At 53.8% G+C, this 24,176-nt stretch overlaps 11 protein-coding genes across 11 annotated transcripts; 7 read left to right on the forward strand and 4 right to left on the reverse strand.

Moving 5' to 3' along the window:
* Nucleotides 1-1,399: 1,399 nt before the first annotated feature.
* Nucleotides 1,400-3,620, forward strand: BDP55DRAFT_350101 (putative TOS1-like glycosyl hydrolase-domain-containing protein). Its single transcript, XM_060566987.1, has 4 exons — nucleotides 1,400-2,056; nucleotides 2,121-2,656; nucleotides 2,717-2,889; nucleotides 2,942-3,620. The coding sequence occupies exons 1-4, from the start codon at nucleotides 1,817-1,819 to the stop codon at nucleotides 3,403-3,405; spliced, it is 1,413 nt and encodes a 470-aa protein (XP_060434136.1). The 5' UTR covers nucleotides 1,400-1,816; the 3' UTR covers nucleotides 3,406-3,620.
* Nucleotides 3,621-5,532: 1,912 nt separating this feature from the next.
* On the forward strand, nucleotides 5,533-6,669 carry BDP55DRAFT_544271 (NmrA-like family protein; the record flags this gene model as incomplete). The annotated part of the gene is made up of 3 exons (XM_060568466.1): nucleotides 5,533-5,709; nucleotides 5,805-5,994; nucleotides 6,083-6,669. 3 exons carry the CDS (start codon nucleotides 5,533-5,535, stop codon nucleotides 6,667-6,669), a joined length of 954 nt encoding a protein of 317 aa, XP_060434137.1.
* Nucleotides 6,670-8,076: 1,407 nt separating this feature from the next.
* On the forward strand, nucleotides 8,077-8,529 carry BDP55DRAFT_650761 (Peroxin 13, N-terminal region-domain-containing protein; the record flags this gene model as incomplete). The annotated part of the gene is made up of 2 exons (XM_060573994.1): nucleotides 8,077-8,424; nucleotides 8,475-8,529. Coding segments are annotated over exons 1-2 (256 nt in total), but the record flags the coding sequence as incomplete, so codon positions are not given.
* A 106-nt stretch (nucleotides 8,530-8,635) lies between these two features.
* Nucleotides 8,636-9,325, forward strand: BDP55DRAFT_650762 (uncharacterized protein). The gene has a single exon (XM_060573995.1). It carries the CDS (start codon nucleotides 8,750-8,752, stop codon nucleotides 9,209-9,211), a length of 462 nt encoding a protein of 153 aa, XP_060434139.1. The 5' UTR covers nucleotides 8,636-8,749; the 3' UTR covers nucleotides 9,212-9,325.
* A 1,186-nt stretch (nucleotides 9,326-10,511) lies between these two features.
* Nucleotides 10,512-11,441, forward strand: BDP55DRAFT_724985 (B-cell receptor-associated protein 31-like-domain-containing protein; the record flags this gene model as incomplete). Its single annotated transcript, XM_060578962.1, has 4 exons — nucleotides 10,512-10,532; nucleotides 10,636-10,721; nucleotides 10,801-10,950; nucleotides 11,066-11,441. 4 exons carry the CDS (start codon nucleotides 10,512-10,514, stop codon nucleotides 11,439-11,441), a joined length of 633 nt encoding a protein of 210 aa, XP_060434140.1.
* Nucleotides 11,442-12,333: 892 nt separating this feature from the next.
* BDP55DRAFT_724986 (uncharacterized protein) lies at nucleotides 12,334-12,817 on the reverse strand (the record flags this gene model as incomplete). The annotated part of the gene is made up of 3 exons (XM_060578963.1): nucleotides 12,334-12,410; nucleotides 12,481-12,546; nucleotides 12,619-12,817. The coding sequence occupies 3 exons, from the start codon at nucleotides 12,815-12,817 to the stop codon at nucleotides 12,334-12,336; spliced, it is 342 nt and encodes a 113-aa protein (XP_060434141.1).
* Nucleotides 12,818-14,172: 1,355 nt separating this feature from the next.
* On the forward strand, nucleotides 14,173-14,667 carry BDP55DRAFT_724987 (uncharacterized protein; the record flags this gene model as incomplete). The annotated part of the gene is made up of 3 exons (XM_060578964.1): nucleotides 14,173-14,213; nucleotides 14,287-14,422; nucleotides 14,545-14,667. The coding sequence occupies 3 exons, from the start codon at nucleotides 14,173-14,175 to the stop codon at nucleotides 14,665-14,667; spliced, it is 300 nt and encodes a 99-aa protein (XP_060434142.1).
* A 343-nt stretch (nucleotides 14,668-15,010) lies between these two features.
* BDP55DRAFT_756193 (uncharacterized protein) lies at nucleotides 15,011-16,746 on the reverse strand (the record flags this gene model as incomplete). The annotated part of the gene is made up of 4 exons (XM_060580757.1): nucleotides 15,011-15,377; nucleotides 15,573-16,326; nucleotides 16,625-16,679; nucleotides 16,744-16,746. 4 exons carry the CDS (start codon nucleotides 16,744-16,746, stop codon nucleotides 15,011-15,013), a joined length of 1,179 nt encoding a protein of 392 aa, XP_060434143.1.
* Nucleotides 16,747-17,362: 616 nt separating this feature from the next.
* On the forward strand, nucleotides 17,363-18,114 carry BDP55DRAFT_765158 (uncharacterized protein; the record flags this gene model as incomplete). The annotated part of the gene is made up of 2 exons (XM_060580934.1): nucleotides 17,363-17,427; nucleotides 17,510-18,114. 2 exons carry the CDS (start codon nucleotides 17,363-17,365, stop codon nucleotides 17,817-17,819), a joined length of 375 nt encoding a protein of 124 aa, XP_060434144.1. The 3' UTR covers nucleotides 17,820-18,114.
* BDP55DRAFT_350428 (dihydrouridine synthase) lies at nucleotides 18,068-21,016 on the reverse strand. Its single transcript, XM_060566988.1, has 3 exons — nucleotides 20,656-21,016; nucleotides 18,691-20,601; nucleotides 18,068-18,604 (listed from the first exon to the last, which is right to left on the reverse strand). Exons 1-3 carry the CDS (start codon nucleotides 20,961-20,963, stop codon nucleotides 18,523-18,525), a joined length of 2,301 nt encoding a protein of 766 aa, XP_060434145.1. The 5' UTR covers nucleotides 20,964-21,016; the 3' UTR covers nucleotides 18,068-18,522.
* Nucleotides 21,017-22,207: 1,191 nt separating this feature from the next.
* Nucleotides 22,208-23,905, reverse strand: BDP55DRAFT_691071 (calcineurin-like phosphoesterase; the record flags this gene model as incomplete). Its single annotated transcript, XM_060576930.1, has 3 exons — nucleotides 22,208-22,237; nucleotides 22,298-22,450; nucleotides 22,502-23,905. 3 exons carry the CDS (start codon nucleotides 23,903-23,905, stop codon nucleotides 22,208-22,210), a joined length of 1,587 nt encoding a protein of 528 aa, XP_060434146.1.
* Nucleotides 23,906-24,176: the final 271 nt, after the last annotated feature.

Raw genomic sequence — 24,176 nt, forward strand, 5'->3', positions numbered from 1 at the left:
GAACGCTGCAATGGCACCTCTCGAGCTGTCCTTGACGCTGTCCATCGGGTGTGTTGCAATTGCTGACCAGCGAGGGTGGTGTTTACTGTTCAGTGTTCAGTAACAAGCCTGAAGTGGTCTCCGTGTTTGTGGGCGGCAGCTGCAGCCTGCAGGCGTTCGGAACAGCTTCTTTGTGCAGATCTGAACTTCTGAAGAACGGCAGAGCGGGTTCCTGGGGAGCCGAAATGATCCCCAGCCTCGAGCAGCAATGCCGAGGCCGTCACCTGATCCAAGTGTTCTCGAGGCGTGGCAAACCCGGGGGCATAAACCATTCTTCGTATTGCTCCGCTGATCTATCGCGACCGGCCTGGCCCTATTTCTTCTTGGTCTGAAATCGTCCGTCTCGTTGCCGTGGGAGTGTCGCCAGTCGGACACAAGATGGCGGCGGCATTGTTGTCCTCGAATGTTGCATGTGCATCATGCCCAAAATTAGAGCCCAGAACGCCGAGAAAGTCTAGCTGGGCATGCCGGACGGTGGTTGGTTGTCTCTCCCCAGGCCTCTTTGAGAAGAGCGAAACGGCCTGGCTTGGCCCTTGGCGTTTACGGTGGCTCTCACATCACCATGTCCGGGACGGCGTATGGATACACAGTACTGTGTAAGCGCAGGACGACAGTCGTCTGCTCAGCCGCTGGCCGCGGTCAGAATGCAACACGGCGGCACCAACAAGTTGACCAACAGAGGTACGAAGGGAGCCGCGGGCGACGCTGAGGGAGGAAAGTATCGTTGCTGGGCCTGAGGTGAGATTGAGGTTTAGCTCGGCCCTCCCCTGCCAATAGCTGCAAGGTACGACCCCATGGAGAGCCAAGCCAGTGTTTCATAAATATCAAGCCCGGATTGGTCCATTCTGTTCTGTTTCCCTTTTCGCCCAATGATTCAACGGCTTTTTCCTGTTCCTGGACTCCTTCCTCTCCCAGACTCCCAAGGAAGGCACACCCACTCATCCAATCCACTTGCAGTCTGCAGAGAAGGAAGGAGGGAAGGAGGCACTTGCCGCGGTGAGGCGTGCAAATATCCAATTCAACTTCAAAAACTAAGGGAAGGCGCGACTAGACCCCCCTGTTGGTTCATGCCCAGAAGCAGGTCCGCTCCTGCCTTTCTGCTGTGACTGCCCTCCACTGATGGTTCCTGCCCGTCTGCCGTGACCTGCTGGCTGCTGCCCTTCTGCCCTCCACCTTACGGATACCTCAGTATCTGTTGGTATCCACCGGGGCTAAAGTCCACCCAGATTGGATCCTACCCTTCTCCATCCACCCATTAACCTTGTTCCCCGAGATGCGCCTTCTTGCAACTTCCTCGTTTGCTTAGGTCGATTTATTAACTCAGCCCTCCCACACTCATCTTGTCCCAGGCCTTCTCTTCTTCTCTTTTTCTCCGTCACGATCCAGTGTTAAAGCACAAGTTCGATCCCCTAGCTATCGAATAGCATCGACTCTCCTTTCAAGAGACTCATCGTCTCAAGTCATTCCTTATTCACGCACTCAACCCTTGGTCTCACTTGGTCCTTGATTCAGAGACAAGACACGCCGCACCGTTGAACAGGGTTCACTGAGTACGCCAACATTCCTAACAAACCCAGTCACACCTCGCAAGTCGAGTCAAAGAACAATCTGGGCCTTATCCATACACCACTGGGACATTCCTACATCACTTTTACCAGCCACTTGCAATTCTCATCAAGGCCGGTCAAATATCCAGAGGAACTCACCAATTTCCCAGCAAATTTCACTTTCTGAACATTCATTCCAAGCATCTTTTCGAGAACGACACTAGAACAACATGAAGTCTTACACGGTTTTCATGCTGGCTTCGGCCGCTGTTAGCCAGGCCCTCCAGCAGTGCTCCGGCACGGCCAAGGAAGAGGGTGGTAACTGGTGGTGCGGTGCTGTTGATCAGATCTTGTACTCCAATGTCGGTCATCCTGGCTCTTACAAGGCTGTCAACCACATGGGTGACGATGGTTCTTGCACCTTTGAGGACGTCGCTTTCTCTGGCCCTCTGGCCCCTTTCAACGAGGAGGTAAGCTTTTTTGTTCTTGAGAAGATTCACTCACACGTTCGCACAAGTACTCACAACATGCTAGCTTGTTCCCGTCTTCCGTGGTCCCATGAACCTCAAGCAGGTTGCTGTGTACAGCCTGTCTACCAAGGCCAAGCGCTCCCCTCCCGTTTCTCACGTCCACGCTCGTCGTCATGGTCACCATGGTCACCAGCACCTCCACAAGAAGTCGGTAGAGTCTCCCAAAGAGGAGCCCAAGGAGGAGAAGCGCGGTGAAGACTGGGTTGTTGCGGAAATCGACGGCAAGGTTGTGTCCTGGATCAACAACTACTTCGGCCCTACCCAAGCGGCACCCGCTGCGACGCCAGCTGTCGCTCCTGTTGTTGCTGCGCCCAGCCCAACTCCCACTCCCTCTCAGGCCCCTGCCGCTGCCGCTATTCCTCAGCCTGCCTCTCAGGCCTCGAGCTCCAAGGCTGCCGCCAGCTCCAAGGCTGCTTCAAGCTCTGGCTCTGTCAGCGGTGACTACGATCTTGTCGGTTATTACAACGCTGATAAGGCTATTGCCAATGGCATCGTCTTCCTTGGTAACTACGGTGGCCAGGGGTCTGGCAAGTTCGACAAGTTAGTATCACCTTGAGATGGTTATTTATTCATGAGTCGCAGTGTACTGACCGAAAACAGCGTCTTTGGTAACTCTTTGTCTTACCTGAATGCCGCTGGTACTGGTGGCGCCGCTTCACCTGAGGTCTTGAACCCAATCACCCTCAAGTCCAACCAGGAGTTCCTGATCGCCAGTGACAAGTCATGCGATGATGGCGGCTGCGGATACTCCCGCCCAGGCTCCGTTGCGTACCGTAAGTAATATACAGGAACTCATTCTGCCTTTTATTCACTAACAAGTCACAGACGGCTTCAAGGGTGAGGATTCGGTCTGGCTCTTTGAGCTGAGCATGCCTCTCGATGGAACCACTGGTTTCAACGCCGACATGTCTGCCCTTTGGTTCCTCAACGCTCGCATCCCCCGCACTGCTCAGTACAATACTTGCTCCTGCTGGCCTGCCTGCGGTGAGCTTGACGTCCTCGAGGTCCTCGCCACTGGCGACACCAAGTGCAAGTCGACTTTCCACTCCAACGTCCCTGGCGGCTCATCCGACTACTTCGACCGTCCTACTGGCGCGCCGGTCAAGGTCGCCGTTGTCCTGGACGGCGACTCTGGCCAAGTCTCAGTCAAGATGTTGGACTCCAGCGTTGACTTCGCCTCGGGCATCACCCGCTCTCAGGTGGAGAGCTGGCTCTCTGCCGACTCCGTCTCGACCGCAAGCACCGGTGGCAAGAGCAACAAGGTCTCCCTGTTCGCTCTGTCGTCTTAAGTGCTTCCACGATTTTGATTTCTACTTGGATGGGATTCCAACAAGTACATGATTTGCATATATGGGATTGGGACTTGGATGACAACTTTTTCTTCTTCTCGCTGGATTGAGCCCAAGCAAGACTTTTTTTCTTTCTTCTCCTTGCATTGGATCTTCGGCATCCGATGACTTGAGACTTCTTTTTTTTTTTCGACATGCGAGGGTACTAGTTACCTTCGCCTTTGGGGACAAGGGAATTGCGAAACGACATTAGACAGATGGCGTCTAAGACGAAGATACCCACCGGCCCCGGAAAAGTGCGCCTTTTTTTGATGATTTTATGGGGGGGCAAGAGGATTGGTTTTCACTAGCAAGACAGTTCAAAAAGGGAGGAGGTACCAATTGATACCAACGTTTTCAAAGTAAACAAACCTTTCCTCATTTGTACTCATGCTCGTTGTGACTCGTGATACCTATACTCTCATTAACTCGACATGCCACTTCCTGCTAACGAACGTGGAGGCTTGCTTGAAGGAAGTCACATGTCACAGTGCTAGTCACAGCTGTCTGCAACTTGCGAAGAAGTCCCAGCTCTGTGGCTTTCCGCTGGAGACAGCGCACTCGCGCCACAAGCCACAAGTTGTGCACTGTTAGGGCAGATGACATTCGCAAAACCAGACGTGTGTCTGACTCATCATTGCGGCGCAAGACCGGAGGGTATATGATCAAACATCTGAAGTTTTTCGCAATTGAAAAAGTCGTTGTCGAATACCTATAGTGGTAAATGCGTGGGGTGAAGTGGTCTCGGTCGTTGCAGGAAACTCCGGAACCCGGCGAACGAACGGACATCCGAACCGGTTAACCCTCCGTGCGCCTGACAAATGTACTGCGCAGAAAGAGTGTTGCCCAGGCCGCGCGACTCGCGCTGTCAATTTACACCTTATTCTCGGCGAATTGTACAATTTCCAACCTTTCTGGTTTGTTCTCGTAAGACTGATTAATCTTTTCATTAGGATGATAGAGTTAGGAGTAACCAAGGCGCGCGCTATGTTGTACCTACCTCGCGGCTTCGCCATCGCGGTTGGGGGAAAGGATGACGGAAGCTCGCGGATTCTTGGTGGATGTGGTCTCATAGGCCCGGCGAACCGCGAAGCTTTGTAAGCTCCCGCGCGAGAGGTCGGGGGGGGGGGGGGGCTTGATCAATCTCACCCCCACCATGTTGTATCTACCTATACAATCGTGACAGTGTAGCGATTCTCTACGGAGTATCCTTTGTCCATATGCGTACAGACTAAAGAATGCTGTAGCCTATAGAGACTTAAACAGAAACTACGCTCAATCATTCGTAGTACGAAACTTTAAGCATGGTAGGCATGCACGACTTGCGGGAACACGTACATCTATACAGCTGTGTGATATGTAGTTGCTCAAGGTAACTAATACGGATTCCCTCATACGGACAGGCCAAGCTTTGGCGTGGATTTTGCGCGGGGCTTTAGTATGATAGACTTTCTGTAAATTACGAATTGACTGTATGAGGTACCAATTAGCTTCACCGCTTACATACTCATACACACGGTACTAGGTATGGTAAGGTAGAGAGGGGAAGAAATCCCACCAACGGTCCAGCGTGAACAAGTATGCGCGCGGGCGCGTCCAGCCTTGCGCGGACCACCACTCTCAGTAGGTACTGGACGACCCTGTGGGTGAGACGGAGGTGCATGATGATGAGGGGTTCTCCCGCCGCCCCAGCTTTGCCTAATCTGGTAGCTTACGTCGAGGTGTGTCTACCACTATCAGACTATGTACATGTCCACGTCCTGAGACATTTGAGTATTGGAGGAGGAGGAGGGGGCGGGCAGAGAGGTTCGTGTAGCTGGATTTTGTTATAAAGACCGGACGATCGCTTGTCTTCGTTGACGTTGGTTTTTGGAGAAGATCATCAAGCTACAACTACAATTACAACAACGTATCGATTCTTATTACACTTTTCGATCGCACGATACGCATCGTGTATCAAGGTACTTAACATTCGGCAAATCCCCAGTGGAATTCGCAGCGTGATGCTCATGACAAAGACTTGTGGTCTAACACTTCTGAAGAAACAGGCCACCATCACAGAAAGAAACCCACTCAGTCTACACAAAAATGTCCAAGAAGATCATCACCGTGTTCGGCGCCACGGGCGCTCAGGGCGGCAGCGTCGTCAACATCTTCCTGAACGACGCCAAGCTCAGCAAGGACTGGCAGGTCCGCGGCGTCACCCGCGATACCACCAAGGACTCGTCCAAGGCTCTCGCGGCCAAGGGTGTCGAGGTTGTCGCTGTAAGTCTTCTCTTCCTTCCCTTTTCCCTCGTCTGGAGATCCCGGACATGATCTTAGGGCATTGGCATGCTGACGATTACTGGTGCGTCAAATAGGCCGATCTCGGTGACAAGGCTTCGCTGGCTGCCGCCGTCAAAGGCGCATCGGCCGTCTTCGCCGTAACGAACTACTGGGACAAGCTGGACAAGGAGCTGGAGATCCAGCAGGGCAAGAACATTGCCGACGCGTCTCTGGAGGCTGGTGTCGAGCACTTCATCTTCAGCTCCCTCCTCGACATCAACAAGCGTACGTACCTACCTGCCTACTCCCGAGACATACATGGGCCTGTCACGTCTGCGAAGAAGTATCCAGGGGGCTAACATATCACAAAAAGTGTCCAAGGGCGTCCTCCCCGACGTGTACCACTTTGACAGCAAGGCCGCCGTCGAAGAGTACATCCGCACAACCTCCCTCCCGTCAACCTTCTTCCTCCCAGGCTTCTACATGGCCAACCTCCCCGGCGGCATGTTCCGCCAGACGCCCCCCGACAACGCCTGGGGCCTCAGCCTCCCCGTGCCGGCCAGCGCGCCCATCCCCCTCTTTGACGCGTCGGCCGACACGGGCAAGTTTGTAAAGGGCATCGTGCTGCACCGCGAAAAGGTGCTCGGCAAGCGGGTGTACGCGGCGACGGGCTACACGACGGCGGGCGAGGCGGTCGAGACGTTCAAGAAGGTGTACCCCGAGGCGGGCAAGACGGCGCGGTTCAACGAGCTCACGCACGAGCAGTTCAAGGGCGCGCTCAAGGGCCAGGGGATGCCGGATTTCGTGGCCGAGGAGATGTTGCAGAACATGAGGCTGCTCGACGAGTTTGGGTACTATGGTGGGGAGAAGCTCGGGGAGTCGCACGCGATTGTCGAGGATAAGTTGACCACGTGGGAGGAACATGTGAAGAATGCCAAGGCCTTTTCCGGGCTGGCGTAGGCTGGTCTATGTTCAAGGCTTATTAGCTTGCAATGAAAAGAAAAACTGTTGGAACGAAATCATGTCAGTATGTTGTTGAGCGACTACAGATCCGAGTGTCATCTTGGGTTTGTAAATCTGAGAAAACGTAGAAGGAAATGTCTTGTTGAAAGGGTTGAAGCGCGGATCAACTTGGTTCGTTGTGAGTTGGCCTGTCAGTGCTAGTAATGTAATGCAACCGCTCTGCAGCGCGATTCGTCGATCATCAAATCCAGCAAAGCGCGAAGTTCGCTCCCAAACAACCGGGGAAACCCCAGATTCCAAGGGTCGTAAACGGTAAAGCTGATGCGAAATGGCGACGGGAGGGAAGACAAATTTCCCCCAGGGTGTAAGATGCCTCGGCCCAAGGACATGTCTGCGGCACGGCGGCGGCGAAAAACGAAAGGTTGCGAGGGCTGGGCCGCCCAGGTCGGAACTAAGGTGAAAGATACCGAGGCAAGAAGCCACTGGACGCAGATGGAGCGGGACCCGCCTGTCCCCGACCCCATTTTTTTGACATTCTGCGCCTCCAACCGCTGACTCTCCCCAAAGACCAGACCAAAGTCTCCAGTTTCCTCTCCTCTCCTCGTCCACCACCTCACAGGCTCACTCCACCACCTCATTGCCAACCGCCAAGCACGAGCCTCCGGGGTCACTTGCCCGCCGCTCTGCACTCAGCACTGTGACTGCGTAACCGTCCCCCGTCCGCCGCGGCCCCCATTACTCAAGTGCATTGCGCTGCGAGCCCAACTTGTTTCCGCCATCCCAGCGACCCTCCAGCTTTCTCTTACCCGTGGGCCGTCCCCGACTCTATCTTCCCCTCTCCTCTCTCTCCAACACGTCGCTGAACGTCGTTCGCATCCTCATCTCCTCTACATCTCCGATTGAGGTTGATTGTCAATCCAATCCAAGGACTTGGCCGGTAAACGCCAGCCTCCGTCGCGCATACCCGGAGCCCTGCCTGCAGCAGCCGACAAACCAACACGACTCGAGAAAATCGCCACCGGCTGCGCTCCCGATAGGCGGATTGCGAGATAACGCCGAGCGAGCGACCACCACCACACAGTATCCAAGGAAAACTTCTTCCTCGCGGGAAAAGTAATTATGGCTTCCCCTCCAAAGCCCTGGGAAAGGGCCGGTGCTCCAACAACAGCTGCCTCAAGTGCGTTGAACACCACAAATGGTCCATGACCGTCGCCAGACTTTGACATTTGCTAACAACGAGACTAGTCTCACCCATGTCCGCCGCATCTATCGCGACCCCGACACCGGCCACATCCCTCTCCGGTGGTACCCCGCCCGCCGTTCCCGAACGACCTGCCTCCCTCGCCTCCACGGTTGACCAGAACGCTGCCGCTTATAGCAGAGCAGGTTTAGGTGCGGCCGCCAGTCCCTACGGCTCATACGGCGGCGGTGCCTACTCTTCTCCTTACAGCAGCCCATACTCAAGGATGGGTTCCTACGGTGGCTACGGCGGCGGTATGTACGGTGGTGGCATGTACGGCGGCGGCATGGGGATGGGCGGCGGCATGTACGGAGGAGGCATGTACGGCAGCGGTATGGGCATGGGAGGTATGGGAGGCATGGGAGGACCCAACGATCCGAACAGCCTGACCAACCGGTTCAACAACAGCACTCAAGCGACATTCCAGATGTTGGAGGGTGTCGTTGGTGCCTTCGGAGGCTTTGCCCAGATGTTGGAGAGTACATATATGGCCACGCACTCAAGCTTTTTCGGTATGTCAACTGCTTCACATGATGGCGAAGCATGACTAACAATATCACAGCGATGGTGTCAGTAGCAGAGCAATTCAGCAACCTTAGGGATACCTTGGGCTCGATACTCGGTATCTTCACCTTGATGCGTTGGATCCGCACCCTCATCGCCAAGATCACTGGCCGCCCTCCTCCAGCCGACGCGACGGCGCTCACACCAGCTGCCTTTGCCAAGTTCGAAGGTCGGTCGCCCATCGGCCCCGACGGTGCTCCTCTGGGACCCCCCAAGGCTTCCCGCAAGCCGCTCTTCTTCTTCCTCCTTGCCGCCTTTGGTCTCCCGTACCTGATGCGCAAGATGATTAACACCATGGCTGCATCTGCGGAGGAGGAGGAACGTCGCCGCATGGCTTTGGCTGGCGCGCAACAGCCCTTGGATCCGTCCAAGCTTGACTACTGCCGGCTACTGTACGACTATGCTCCTCAGGCCGGTAACGCCGTCAAGGACGTCGATATGGAAGTGCGCAAGGGTGACCTCGTCGCTGTTCTCTCCAAGAGCGACCCCATCGGCAACCCTAGCGAGTGGTGGAAGTGCCGTGCTCGTGATGGCCGTACGGGCTACCTCCCGTCGACCTACCTCGAGGTTATCAAGCGACCTGGCCAGCCTCTCGCCGCCATAAAGGGTGCGCCTAGCGACAGCAGCCGCACCAACTCGCTGACCGGCGCCGCTCCGGAAAAGGGACCGGAAATCAAGACGAAGATTGGAGACGTCTCGCCCGAGAGCTTCCAGAAGAGTGTGTTCTACAACTAAACTACATATCAACCACCCGTCACGAAGGGCGACCTATCTGGCAGGAACGATAAAGCGGTGTGACGAGCGATGCGACGTGACGAGCGGAGAGACGGATTTTTCTTTGTTGGTTTTGTACGATTCAGTACCCGTTTGGGATGTTTGTTAGTCCCTGTAGGACTCAAAAGCTGGGCGTTCAGGTTCATGATCGCGTCCCTTGGTAGTGGGAGCGGATGGAGTGGCCGATTGGATATCTAGGCCTCAATTTGATGTGTGATTACCCAATTCGAAGCCACGAGTAGCGGTAGTGTAAGCGACCAGAGTATTGACTACCTTGTTAAACCATCTGTGTGTGACTTTGCATAGTGAAGAGAGAAGAATTGCGAGGTTTTGCGGACAGCAAGACGCGACGAGATAAGACATGTGACTTAGCCGGCACCTTTGCGGCTCTATCTGCGAGGTCTCGAGCGGGCTCTGGACCGGGTTAGTTCGTCAGACTATCCGCTTTTGCATTCCCATCATTCCATGTCTGGACGTTTCCACGATTGACGTCACATGGGATGACAAGCGTCAGAAGCCAGTTCTTCCGGGTTGTACTCTAGACTCGCAGGTATGCCAGGCTTACCTCCATCTGGTGACAGCTGCCGATGAAGTTGTCTCAGTACATATTTGCGGATACCAGAGCCACTCAACGGGCTTAGCTGAAAGCCCGCAAGCCGCAGCATACTGAAGAAGACCTTAGAAAAAGCTGCGTGCCTGAGCTCCCCGTGGCTCTCCGTGGCTCCCTCCGCAACCCTTGGAGGGCGGGTGCACGAGCCACCGATGACGTTGTTGACTTACGTCTTTTTTACGGCAGCTCTGGCACACACTGCTAGCTGCACTTGCTAGCTGCTCCCAGCCCTGTTCTCCCGCCAAGGTCCCTCTCCCGTCCCGGCTACGTAAGGTTCCTCTCATTGAGTCCCCTTCCTTCAAGTGCTCAGGCAAGCGTCAAAGAGGGTAAAAGGTACTTCTATTCACGTACCTGCCACCTTTACTTGCCAGAATTACCGGACCCCATCGTCACCCTCACACCCACCCTACAAAAGGCCAGCTCCGCCCAGCCTGTCAGTTGTGCTCCTACAAATCGCAGCTCCAGACACTAAAATCCCCCTTCGCCAAGAACGAAACCTCACAACAACAACACCACCGAAGAAGTCAGTTTGGGCTTCCGAGTGTATTCCATCGCACGACACATCTCTCCCTGTATCTACGGAGAGCACACGATCATAATCCTCTTTTTCTAACTATTCCGGGAGCTGAAGCTTTCCCCGCACCAGTCAAGATGACTCTCTACTACACTCTCGTACGTCTATTGTCCTCAATCCCAAGCTTCTTTAGCCTTCTACAGTGGTAGAATGGATAGCTTGTCAGGTTGTCGACAGTGGTGCTGACTTTTCGCGTTCTAGGTGTTTATGCTGCTCATGGCGGAGATGGGGCTTTTCATGCTCCTTCTGGTGCCCCTCCCCTTCGCCGTCAAGCGGAAGTTGTTCACGTACGTTCCTCCCTTCGTCGACCGCCTTATCTACCGATTCTGCCACACCGAACCAATAACTAACGCATGCTCTTCACAGCTTCATTTCCGAGAGTCCAATCGTTGCAAAAGTGCAGTATTGGATGAAGATTACATTTGTCTTCATCCTGATTCTGTTCATTGACAGCGTCAACCGCGTTTACCGCGTCCAGGTCGAGCTGGCGATTGCCACTGAGAACCAGAACAGCGGGTACGTTTCCCTTGCCCCTCTCTACGGCGCCCCTGAGACGCTCCCTTGATCCGGCACCAGCACCAGACTATACAAACCCTTTACTGTACGTAATGCTAACAAAGTTATCGTTCAGTGCCGCCGTCATGGGCCACGAGCGCCTGGAGGTGCAAGCCCGCAAGTTCTACTCCCAGCGCAACATGTACCTTTGCGGCTTCACCCTCTTCCTCTCCCTCATCCTCAACCGCACCTATGTTATGATCCTCGAGGTGATGCGTCTGGAGGACAAGGTCCGCGGCTACGAGGGCACCAAGGGCAGCGCCAAGGAGAGCGAGAAGCTCGCCGTTGCCGGTGATGCTGGCGAAATCGCCAAGCTCCGCAAGCAGCTTGAGGAGAAGAACCGCGATCTCGAGACCCTCAAGAAGCAGAGCGCCGGTCTCCACAAGAGCTACGACGAGCTCTCTGACCAGTACGCTACCACTCAGCCCAAGGGTGACAAGAAGGCGCAGTAAATCAGCAAAATGGATACGGATATTCGATTCAATAAAATGTTCTTGCAAGGACGAAAGCGTCGCCTGAGTGCGGCATAAAAAGGGGTTGGTGGACGAGCGACAGAATAGCTCCGGGTCGATGGCCCGTTTCACTGGCATAGAGGCGAACGGAGGAAGCCTGGATGGCGTTAAGCTATAGCTCTAATAAAGCTTCTCCTTTTGACTCATCTCCTTTCGTACTTTGATGCTCTCAGACTCATTCAATTCTCCGGAGGGCCTTGTGCCGATCAGGTAGAGAGTATAATTTGTCCCAATTTGCTACATCTGATTAGTATATAAGACGCCGCATGCTCCCCATATTATACAAAGCTCCAAGCAACTGCCGCGCACGTCGATTTCGGAGGCATATGACGATTTCACGATCCCGAGGGTGAAATGATGGCCCGGTTGAGAGCACGAATTGCACATGTCGATTTCACTTTATCATGTTACCCGCGTTCCTGAAGCGTTCTCTCATGATGGGTGGGCACTCTCATCGTTTCGGTATTCACATCAGTATCAACATAGATCGACTGTAGGCGCGGAACGCTACTCGATAAATGACCTTATTTCCATTGAACATCAAGGATGCCGTGAGGCATTCAAACGTCGCAGCCACCGCTACCATCGCAAACTCTGTAGGTATATATCTCCGCGACGCAATGGAAGCAATTGTGGGTTGCTTTTACACCCTCAAGGGGAGCAGACTGCTATATATATATATCCAAATTCCGTACCACATCCAAACAGATAGCGCCCGAGTATCGACTAGCATCATAAGCCAGAATGGCGAGCCGATTGCTATGGCTGTCCGAGAGGCCGGCGATCCATGTTAGGGAAGATCCGTGGAAAGCCGCTCGCTCATCGACGAAGCCTAGAAAGGCTCACAGCCCTTGCAAGGGCCTTGGAAGTTGGCCACGGCTCCGATGCAAGCCACATCGGCGAGAGGGTCTACATCAAGTCAGCCCATGTTCCTCCATACCACTTTTTTCTTTCTTAGGAATTCGTGGAAGTAACGTACTCAGGAAGAGCTCATCAACAGCAGCTCCACAAGCAGGGATCACGGCCGCAAAGGCACCGATGCAGGCTATTCCAACCTCTTTTGTCAGCCATGTATTTTTTTCCCAGGAGGGGTTAGAGAAGAAGGGAATGGACTTACACCAGACATCGCAGCCTCTAGCCTCGTGACCTCTCAGCTTGGCAATGGCGTTGTTGCAGGCGCCGAGGTTGTTCGAGGTCTCGCACTGGTACTGTCTCTGTCTCTTGGCGAGGCTGCTGTCGGTTACTTCCGAGGGGACGGCGGAGGCCAGGGGGAGGAGGGTGGCGAGGAGGGCCACGGTGTTGAGGTTGAATTGCATGGTGTAGATGGAGGATTTTGAAGATTTTGAGAAGGGGAGTAGAGAAGTGGATGAGTTGCCTGGAATGTGGTGGGAGAAGTGGACTGGATGATGGAGGTATCTTGGTGAAGAGTTGTATTGATGGTGAGGAACAACCTCTTGTATTAATACATCTCAAAGTCAGACACGGATCAGGTTCCTGTTCGTAATCCGAATTCCTCCAACTCCTTCCTAACGAACATTGTATGCGTAACTTCAATAATGGGGACTTGGCAACTTGGCAGTGATCCGATGAACAGGCTCACGAACTCGTGTTCAGACGGTGCCAGTGGGAGAGTTGGGAGTTGAGATGAGCTTCTCCAGTTGCTTCGCAAATAGATCATGGGCTCATGAGGCATTCACGGCGGTGTAAAAGTTGAAACACCTCGGGTCTGTTGGCTGCATCTACTCCGACTTACACGAACCGTGGTAGGTTGTAGAACTTTCCTATTTCGGCAATCGCTCGTGTAGTTCAATCTACAGACACTTGACTTGTCATAAACTTTCCGCAGAGTCCGACTCGATATTGAGTTTTATCGACTTGTGCCTGACACAGGTTCCTGGTCAGCTCTGGAGTTGTCGCTTGCTAGACGCTCTTGGCGATGGAGTTTTGGGTGAGTAGCCCCTTCACAAATGGGGGTTGACAACTTGGGTCTGATTAAGGTTATAAGGTGCGGTTGAATGGCACGATGGGAAAGAACCGAGGAGTTGTCAACTAGTTTGATACTGTAATTGATTAAAGAAGAAGAAAGACTACAGGTGACTTTTGTTGACTTTGATTGCGCCGTGGTTGATCATGGCCTCTTATAGGACCCCAGTCTATGCAGATCGATGGGGATAATGGGGATTTTTGGGAAAGTTGTCCCCGCTTCTGGCTTTACAATTTCTGAGTACGGAGTACGGAGTAAAGATAAGAGTCGTTGTACAGTGGATTTCGGATTCGCGTGGGATGAAAGGCTTGGCGCTTGAAAGTATCGTGAATCATGTTGCTGGTGTTGAGAGCTCGAAATGGAAGCGGCCGCCCTATCGCGGCCCTGGGTGACGGAGAGTCGGAGTTACGAGGCCAAGAATTCCGTTGATGGAATCATGGTTCTTGGAGTCTTGGTATCTGGGTAGTTCATCATGCCTTGATGAGAGGAGGAGGGTTGATGCCAAAGAGGAGAAGGGGTGAAGAGATGCTACAGCTGATGACTTGTATAAGATGCTTGATGATGCTCCTTCCTTGATGAACAACCATCTCATAGACAATCAATCATCCTCACTTATCCAGTCAATCTTTCTCTCACCAGATTTTCACTCAAATCATCCAAAAAAACAGAACTTTCCTCACAATCAAGATGAAGTTCAACGTCGTCAGCCTCATTTCTATTGCAGCCTGGTAACCAACACCCCCTCCCATATTCTCTTCATACATCCCAATCATTGATGGAAACTAACGACGTAAAACCCAGGGTGCCGCTCGCAGCAAGCCAGTTCTCCTGCCACTGCCAAATCGCCAATAACGGGAACGCAGTCATTGCGGCAATCAGACTCTGCGATACCGTCGGCGGGACAGTTTGCTACAACTCGGCTGGGAACTATAATGTTGTAAGTGATCATCTGTTGCAATCTCCCACATCCACACAACACGCCTCAACCAAATTCTGCCTTCTTCCGGCTCTCGCGCTGGCCAATGATGGACAATGCTAATCACGAATGGCAACGGATAGTGCAAGACGGGAAGCCAGTGGACCGAGCAGCAGTGCAGAGACACGTTCCAGGGCATCAACCAGCCGAATGAGAAGTTCAGGGCTGTTTGCACTCCTTACAACGGCGGTGGGTGCCCGGCTTGATCTCGTCGTGCCGTGTAGCTATTCTCATGTGAATAGGAGGACCCGGGGGGGGGGGGGTTCTCCAGAGGGCTTTCTTCGTGGATCGAGTGTGGTCAAGATAGATTGAGAAGAAGACAATTCAAAGCAATGCTCGAGATGCCCTACTCATAGTATGGGAAGACTGAATTAGTGACGGTCTATAAGACATCTCTAGTTATCCTGATTCATGGTCAACACAGCTCATCTAAATTCTACTACTTAGCAGGTAACATGATGAATGCTAGAGAGAGGAGTGACACCTCAGTGATTTGACTTATGAGAGTATCCTGAAAACGACCCCGAGGACCCATGGAGAAAGTTTGGTTCATTTTGTCGAGATGCCCACACTGGCATGATCCCGAAACCCGTGGAAATTCCGACACCTCGCCTCCTCGCACCACGTTACAGCCTTGAACTCGATGTCTTCGACTAGATTATGAGATGCGGGGTCCAAAGCCTGGTACCATTGCGAGTCGTAATGCTCCAACACCCTGGCATTAGACGAGCGTAGCTCTATCTTGCGCCTGTGGGGCAAGATGATACAGCCATCGTGCTCGGTACAGCGCGAGAGTCTCCTGACCAACGACACACTCTGTGGTAAGCTGCCTTCTGAGATTAGTACTCGTAGCCACTTCTCTGTCTTGGATGTATGGGAAATTTCACGAGGGCACTCGTTTGCAAACGGGTTCCAGCTGAACGGGCCAGCAATACACTCATTCCGGATTCTACCCCTCTCATTCTAGTCGACTACGCCGATGCAACGAAACGGCTTCAAACATGCCATGGCATCGATTTGACGAGGACCTTCCTCTGTGAACCATAGGCAGGCTACCTGCCTCCGCTGAGCCTCTAGGACTTGCCGAAGATCGCTGGCAAGTAAGAAAGACCCCGGTTGTTCTCTTAGCTTGAATGCGGAAATCTTTACGTGGGCCCTCTTGTCGAGACCAATGACACTGGCCCAGGACGCGTAGTGATTTTCACGCCCGAATATTGCCTTGACTTCATTGTGTGTCCCTATCACGGCTGGACTGTTCGAACTTCTTAGATGGGCATGCGATGCTCGTATCCGCATTGGTTGTCGAAGAAATATGCACAACTCGTCCCAGCCAAACGTCTTGTGCTCGCAGAGTCTGATATGTCCCTCTCGGCCTATGCAGATTCGCTTGTTGGACTCCTTTTGTCGCTGCTTTGCCGAGAAAAGGGAAGATGGATGGCCTCGACGGCAACCTGAGCAGTATAATGGCGAGATTCCCGCTCTATACTTCTGGCTAGAACGCTTGCTATTATCTTTGCAATGTCTGCAGAATGGTCCCGATGTGTCGTTTGCGCGCAATATCTCCCCGCTCGTTGGGTTGCGAGAGGAAGCTGCGATCGAAGGGCGCGTGTTGGCATCACCGAGTCGCCAAGATGGGTTCTTGGGGTTATCTGGAACTCCCGTATGGACATAAACGGCCTCATTGTCGCCTGAATCATTTTCTGGGTCTTGAAAATCCCCATCATCGACAGTGGCGCTACCGACGAGGTGACTAGGGGTAGATCCGCCGTCGTTTTCAACTATCGAAGACTCGCTCCCTTGGTAAGTATCGTCACGTAAGTTTTCTTCGGTCTCCTCGAGATTAACGGGGGTGTACGTGGATTGAACTAGGCGTTGCAAATAGCCCAACACAAAATATTAGGGGCAGGGAAGCCCAGGAGGCGCGTCGCTTGTCATCTTGGAGATCGAATACAGTGTTGAAGCAGTAGATGTCTGCGTTGGTATGCGGTTACTTCGAAACAAGCAGAAGCCACTTGTATATATATCCACAGGCCAGAAAGGTTGCCCAAAAGGTCTTTATCCGCATGGAACCGGAGGACGCTGCGTGGATTTAGCTTCCCCATCTCCGTTGGGCTGGTGCTCCATGTAAGGAGAAAAGTCCAAGTGTGTGATTTAATGTGATACAGTCAATTACATCAAGCTTTAGACTAGTGCCATGGCTGTCACTTCCACTGTTGTCCTGCGCAGTATGCGTTTATGGCCATGTATTCACGATAGAATATGCCCGTAGAATCCTGAATTACCATCTTCTTCAGAAATCACAATAATTTACTCAGATTTACAAAACATCTATAAGAGAATGTAACCTCTGAGAGTTAAGAAAGATATTTTAAAGAGCTCTTTGAATAATCTTCAAAGGCTTGTGGAAAAGAGGAAGTTATCTAGACGTTAAAGCATCAATCTTTCTTTTATATTGGAAGTGAAGTAAAGCTAGAGTCACAGCAAAGGTAAGGACTTGTATCAATAAAATATTAGCGTCTTGTCGTAAGAAAAGAGCCAGATACCTTGAATACCAAATTCCCTGTATCAGGAAAGCAAGATCGATAATTGTTCCGCCGGGAGGTACACAGCGTGAAGCAAGATCCGGACGACTCTGTCTCCTTCCCAAGCCAGCAAAACTTCACCTAGCTCTCGACCGCCCAGTTCCGGACCTTACTTATCCTTTTCATCACCTTCGTGCCTTCCCAGAAGATACACCATACAAGAAGGATCGAGAAATCAAACAGCACTCGCCCCGCGGTATCTCTGATCTCTAGAGCCCTTTTCAAATCTTCTTCCTCAAGCAGCTTTACATCGCGAGAAAGAAATCCCAACTATACAAACGAACAGAACTCCATCTCGAAGCCGACTACACACCACACAATGGAACAGACTCAAGCACCCGAGACCGTTCCTACCAGACCTCGTCGCATCCGCCTGCACCATCCGTACGTCTCCTCATTAAAAAAACATCACAGACCAAATACACAAAGAAGAACACCGCTAACTTTTAACCAACAATCTCAACAGAGGCCGCTTCCGAAACGTCACCATAGGCCTCATGATCGCAACCATGACCGTTTTCGGCATCCTCGTCATGGTCGCCCTCGCGCACACGCCCAAAGTGAACAATAACGAACTCTTCAACAACAATTCGACCAAAGGCGGCGGCGACTACACCACCACAGCAGTCATCACCGTCACCGCTGTCACCGATCAGGTGCCTACCGCGATGGTACCCGATCGAGAGGAGAGTCGTGTCCTTCCCGAGGTCCCCGAGACGAAGGGCATGCCCGTCGTTACCCGTGGCCCCATCTCGAGTGATGCTGCGTCTATCTAGAATTTCTCTCAGCGACACCTGGATGGTCATTTAGTAGACCGACGCCGCTTTCGAAACCTCGTACATATTTGAGGGGGAGGGGGGTAGGATTTGGCTGAGAAGAAGGAGAAGAAGAAGCTACAGTGGGCTCGCGAAGTCGATTATTGCCCTGGGTGTCCCAGCACGACGGAAGAAGTGTACTGGTGCGGAGAGGACAAAGGGTTTCCATGAGATCATGGGGGGAACAGGAACAACGGAGGATGGGAGGCATTCTGACTTTGTCTTTGCTTTCACGGCGGCGGGAGTTGTAACAAAGAGGCAACTTTGGCTGGACAGGAAAGCTATATGGTAGCAGCTCCTGACGATGCTACACGTATCGTCTAAGTTGACCCAACGGCAAGGGGGGCCGGATCATTGGAAGATGCCACTAGGTTCACAATGCCAGCAGATACCAGAATCATCAATGGCTTCCCCTCTCTCAAATGATTGCAACAAAAACTTTTGATTTTCTTCGCTGTCTCACTTCCAGCTGTATCCTATGTTTCCTCAAACTTCGAGTCTCATCGAGGACTGAACTACATCGGAAAGCGATATCTCCGCGCTGCATCTCGAGATAGCAAGAAAAGTATCCTCTCCCACCTCAGTTTCTTTCCCGCAGGCCTCCTAGTCGGGCCCGCGGAAAGATTTCATGCTCGCTTCCACGTCGTTCACTAAAACTCAAACCTTAGCCCTCAGCCTCGTAGGCATGGGACTTGTGCTTGGGCTGGAACGTAAAGTTGGGGTGTGCGGGACCGAGGAACATCTCGCTGTTGGCTGAGTTAGCAAAACCAATCTTTTGCAAAAGGCATACATCAACAAGGTCAAAGTGCAGAGGAAACCAATTGCCACGTACCTAATCTTGATCCAGTCCTTGTAGTTCTTGCTAGCAAGCAGCGTCTCCAGGTCGTCGCGGCCGCGGTACGCCGGCGGGCGATCATTCAGATCGGGCGGCAGGTGCTCCAGCAGACCGAGAGGCACGTAGCGGTGCGAGAAGCTGAGCCACTCGAGCAGGAACCGGCGCGTGAAGCCGATGCCCAGCTCGTCGGTGCCCCAGGCCTCCATGCCGTAGCGGCAGAACTTCTCCACGTACGTGAGGCGCTCCGTCGCCGACTTGTCGAGGTACTGACCCTTTTCAATCTCCTCAAAGAGCCAGGGCTTGACGAGAGCGCCGCGGCCAATCATGAGGGTGTCGACCTTGGCCTTTTCAATGTGCTCGTAGTACTCTACGTGGGAGTAGCAGTCGCCGTTGCCGAGGAAGAACATGCGGCCGTCCTTTGCGTTGGGGAGGGTGGACTCGTCGGCATCGCGGACCGTGTCGGTGATGTCGTCCTTTTCCTCGTTGTAGGCCTTGATCATGGCGGCGCACTCGGCAATGTAGCCCCAGTCGGCCTTCTTGGTGTACCGCTGCTCCCTGCTGCGGCCGTGGAGGGTGATGGCCGCGCAGCCGGGGGCGCCGAGCCGGTCGCGATTCTCGCGGGAGCCGAAGGCGAGCTTGCCGAGAATGGTCGTCGCCGTCGGGCGGTTCTGCCTGACGCCGGTGCGGAGCTTAACCGTGATGGGGATCTCGCCGGACACGGTGTTCATGCCGCGGACCATGCGCTCCAGCTTGCCGTGAGCCTCGAGCAGCGCGGAGCCGCCGCCCGACTTGAAGACCATGTCGATGGGGCAGCCGCAGTTGAGGTCGATGAGGCGCAGGTGGGGCACATAGCGGTTGAGGAGGTCGGCCGACTTGACGCAGTGCCAGGCCTGGCTGCCGGAGATCTGGGCACCGAACTTGAGATCGCGCGCGTTGTCGTAGCCCTGGACAATGTTGCTGTCCGGGTTGACACGGGGCGGGCTGATCTCGGTCTCGTGGGCCTTCATCAGCGCCCAGTCGTTCTTGACTCCTTGAACCAAGGGCATACCGAGGGCCATCTCGGAGTAGGTGAGCTGAGCACCGAGCTCGACGGCGAGACGACGGAAGGGCAAGTTGCCCTGGGTGGTCAAAGGCGCCAAGGCGGGCGTCTCCTTGCCAAAGTACAGCTTGCGCTTCTCGGACGGCTTCAACGGCGGGTCAACGAACTGCGCGCGCAGGTCCTCCTGGGTGCTAATCGCTTGGTCCTTGCGGCGCTGGTGGAAAGCATCGCCCAGCTTCGCCTCCTTGTTCATCCAGGAGATGTACTTATCGGTCTCCGTAAAGTCAATGCGCTTGCGGCTGAGGTCGATCTTGAGCTGGTTCTCTGTGTTGTTGTAGACACCAGACCGAAGATCTTCGCGGCCACTCTCAGGCGCCTCGCCGCTCGTCTTCTTGACCTCCTTGGGCTCCTCGACGAGAACAAGCTCCTTACGACCGTCCTCGTGGTCAATCTCCTTCATGTGGCTCTTGACGAAGCGGCACTTCCAACCGGAAGAGCAGACCCCGAACTGCTCGAAAACGGGACACTTGCCCTCAAAGGTCTCGAGGTCCTCGCGGCGGCCCTCCTTGAGATACTTTCGCAGATCGTGAAGCATGTTGCACCTCTCTCCAAACTTGCACTCGCGCGGGGAGAACTCGGGGGCGTAGGCGCGGGTGTTGCAGAGGCGGAGGGCATCGTCAAAGTGACCGAAGCTGCGCTCCTTGTTCTGACCCTTTTCCCGCTTCTTCTTGTCGCGCTTGTCACGGCCGTCACGGCTATCGCGAGCATCGCGGCTGTCACGAGCATCGCCCTGGTCACGACCTTCGGCAGCATCATCGTCGACGACCTCGTCTTGCTCCTTCACTTGACCCTCCCTGTGAATGAGAAACCTAAACTCACACGTCAATCTCATGAGTCTGTTGCACGTCCCGAGGCAAACTCACTCAGCCTTGATGGGGGCCTGGCCCTTTCTCACGTCTCTGGCATCTTGCTTCGGCTGTGCAGACTCCCCGTCGGCCGGCTTTTCGACAGCAGGTGCCTCGCTCATCGAAACATCAGCCTTCTCGCCGTTGCCAGCGGCAGGGACAGGCTCCACGCGCTTGGTAGCCTCATCGACTGCAACGCGTTCCTCGGCAGCCTGAGCCTCAGCAGGCTTCGCAACGTTCTCAGTCTGCTGCGCAGAATCGTCCACCTTAAGACGCTTCGCTGCGCGTTGCTCGGTCTCGTCGATCTGGGGTGCCTGGTTCTCCATTTTTGCCTCCAGTTTCCTTTTGGTTGAGTGCTGGATGGATGGAGAAGGCGTCGCAATTGGGACTTTCTGCACAAGAAAGTCAGATCAAAGATTGATCCAAAGATGTGGTTGGGAAGGAGACGATGTGGGTCGGTCCAAGGTGAAGAAAGTCCCGAGTGAGGTTGTGAGAGAAGAGAGAGAGGATGAAAAAGGGCAGTAGAGGTAAATTTTTACCTACTTTCCGCTGTCCACTTGAGCTGGAGAAGTCGCACCCAACCGCAGAAAGAGGCAGGTAGGTCAATTCAATATGTAAGAGAGCTGTACTAACTAATTCAATACGCCATGCAAAGCAATTGACAATGAAGTCGAACGTTCGTCTGTACCGCAGCTTGTCCTTCTTGAGGTCATGGCTTGGAGGGAAAAAGTTGATGTCACAGGCTGAGCTCAGGACATAAGTGGAGCCGCTTCATGGAGGGGCACATCCCGCGCGATGCAAGCGCGGTGTACTCCGTTACACCCAGGTGCCTTGCATTTAACGTCATCTCGCCTCACGCTGCTTAGATGAGGTCTCCTACTCACATGGCATACTTCTGAAATTTCCTTGCCTTAAGGTACTGGCAAAAGAATGTCACGGCGAAATCTCACCAGATAATTGGAGGGCCAAGCGTGCAAAAACGAATCCTAGTTCCACGCCCTAACTTTCTTACTACATAAAGATAACAGACCCCGCTAGTCGATGCCTTCATCGATGCACATTCGTAAATGTACTGGATGTACGCAGTATCTCTAGCTCGCGGTGCAACTGTTCAAGACAGGCTGGCAACCGAGAGGTCTCCTTAACCATTGTCCACCAAGTTCCAAGGGCCGCAACCGATGCATGCCCTCTCGCCCTATCGTATCAAGGAAATCCGCAAGATTCCCAGCTGCGTCCTGCTCTTGCCCGAGCCGTGTGTAGAGATCGAATAACGAACGGCACCTGCTAGAGTTTGACCCTGCCAAGTATCCCAACCTGGCCATCACTCGACTCGGCTATTACGCCTTTTGCAGGCATCGTCCGTGTATGACCGGACTCGAGTAGGCGCTCATGTCCTTCGGGGAGTTCCACCTGCCGAGGGTATTCGTGATGCCGCCGGAGCCGCATGTTTCGCCTATTGTGTTCTGACCTGAAATGTTCTGCCCGGTTGCCCGACTGATTGTAACTCATAATAATCCATCAATGAATGGAGATTCTCTGCTGTCCCTCATCTCCCCAGCGTGCCTCCTCATCAAACGCTTCGTGGCTCGACATGTGCAGGCTGTACCAAAGTTAGTGACTGAGCTGTCTTTGCGTTTAGAAAATCACGGCGTCTACTCACCGGACTGTTGAGCATGCTCTGCCTCTTGTTCCTGCCCTTCTTGATGTGGCTCTTCAGCGCACTCGAGTCTAGCGGCTTAAGCAGCTCGAAGCTGCAAAGCAATTCATTCGAAACGGACATGACCGCACCCCAGTTGTCGAACTCGCCACAGTACTATGGCCACATGTTAGCAAAGCTCGTCCAAAAGTATCCGTAGAGACTTACGTTGGGGGCACTGAAGACTGTTACAAGGACTCTATCGTTGAAGAATTCGTAGCCGTCCTCAACCACCATGTGTGCTCGACAAATCAAGTCAAAGTCGTGGGTTGCAAGGAAATCCAATATCACTCTCTTGCCGAAACAGTAGCTTACGCCTCTCTCGTTGGCCTCCCAGTCTTGCTCCATGTCAGCTGGATCAGACCACAGCAAGTCGTTCAGCAGGCCGTAGTCGGGAACATCGGTGGGTCGAGCAATGTTGCGAATGTCGTCCATGTGGCTGAGAGCAGGGGAGAGGCCTCCGTGCACGCAGAAAATCTTGCCAGCGACAATGGCAGCAATCGGGAGCGTGTTGAAGCAGTCAATGAATGTCTTCCAGATCTTGACATTGCAGCGACGCTTGCACTCGTCGTAGAAACCGTACACTCTCGTAACATTGGCGCACTCGTGGTTTCCTCTCAGCAAGAAGAAGTTCTCGGGGAACTTGAGCTTGTAGCAGAGCAGCAGTAGAATTGTCTCGAGAGATTGCTTGCCGCGGTCGACGTAGTCGCCCAGGCAGAGGTAATTGGACGAGGGCGGGAAGCCACACATCTCGAACATGCGAAGGATGTCCGTGTATTGGCCGTGGACGTCACCGACAATCTTGACCGGGGCATCGAGCTCCAGAAGGGCGGGTTGGGAGAGGAACACTTCGCGAGCTCGTTGGCAGATGGCGACAATTTCGGCGTTCTTCAAGCATACGCTCTTTGTGACCTTTCCAGCGTAGCCCGCATCCAGAAGACGCTTGATGAAGTCGTCGAGGTCGATGTCCTTGATCTCGCTCATAGCGACGCCTCCCTCGTGTCTGTCTCCCGAGTTTGTCGACGAGGTTTTGGCGACCGGGGTGGCAGCGCCGTCTGCGTTCTTGGTGGCCAGGATGGACTTGCCCGGCTGCTGCATATGGGTATTGAGACTGCCTCCGGCACAAGGGGGTTGGTCGGATACATGGTCGACCTCTCCTGATGCTTGCGCTGCGCTCACGTCGTGAACGCCGCTCTTGATGGTGCTGGACTGGGTCGGGGATGGCGGCGGCTGAGAGTCATCGAGCGGGGATTCAATGTCAGTAGAGGGGGACGTCGGCGACGTGGCGGAGTCATTGCGGCTTCGGGGGACACCGGACTTTGCGCTTTTCCCCGACTTGACCGAAGCAGCGTCGGATTTTTCCTCGGTAGGAGACGTAATGACTGAGTTTCTCGGGCTGTCCGTCTTGCTCGAGCCGGGGATCTTGGACCTCAGGGCCTTGAAGGAGCGGGAGGAGTCCTTGGTGTCGGATCTGCCAAAGGAAGGGTAGGACTTGAGGGGTTCAGCGGTGCCATCGCCACCAGGGCCTTTGGTGGAAGCGTGGCCACCCTCCTTGGATGGCTGGTTTCCCATGATGTAGCTCGTATGCCGATGCAGAAGGAACGACGATTGTTGTAGGTGTCGTATGTCGGGTTGTGCGCGTGGGCTGGCCTCGTCTTCGTCTGATGTATGGCTGGCCTAGACGTCTCGCCGCAACAGCCCGGATCTGGCAGGGGCTCGAGATGGGAAAATGTAATGTTGTATCGCAGTAGGGGGTCCTAGGGAGGATGGAATAGACGATCGAGGATGGACAGGAAGCGGATGCGGGAGGGAGAGCGGCGTCCACTTGAGTTGTCCGTTTTGG

This window comes from Colletotrichum godetiae, assembly GCF_030913485.1.
Source record: "Colletotrichum godetiae strain CBS 193.32 chromosome Unknown BDP55scaffold_6, whole genome shotgun sequence".
Classification (NCBI taxonomy): domain Eukaryota; kingdom Fungi; phylum Ascomycota; class Sordariomycetes; order Glomerellales; family Glomerellaceae; genus Colletotrichum; species Colletotrichum godetiae.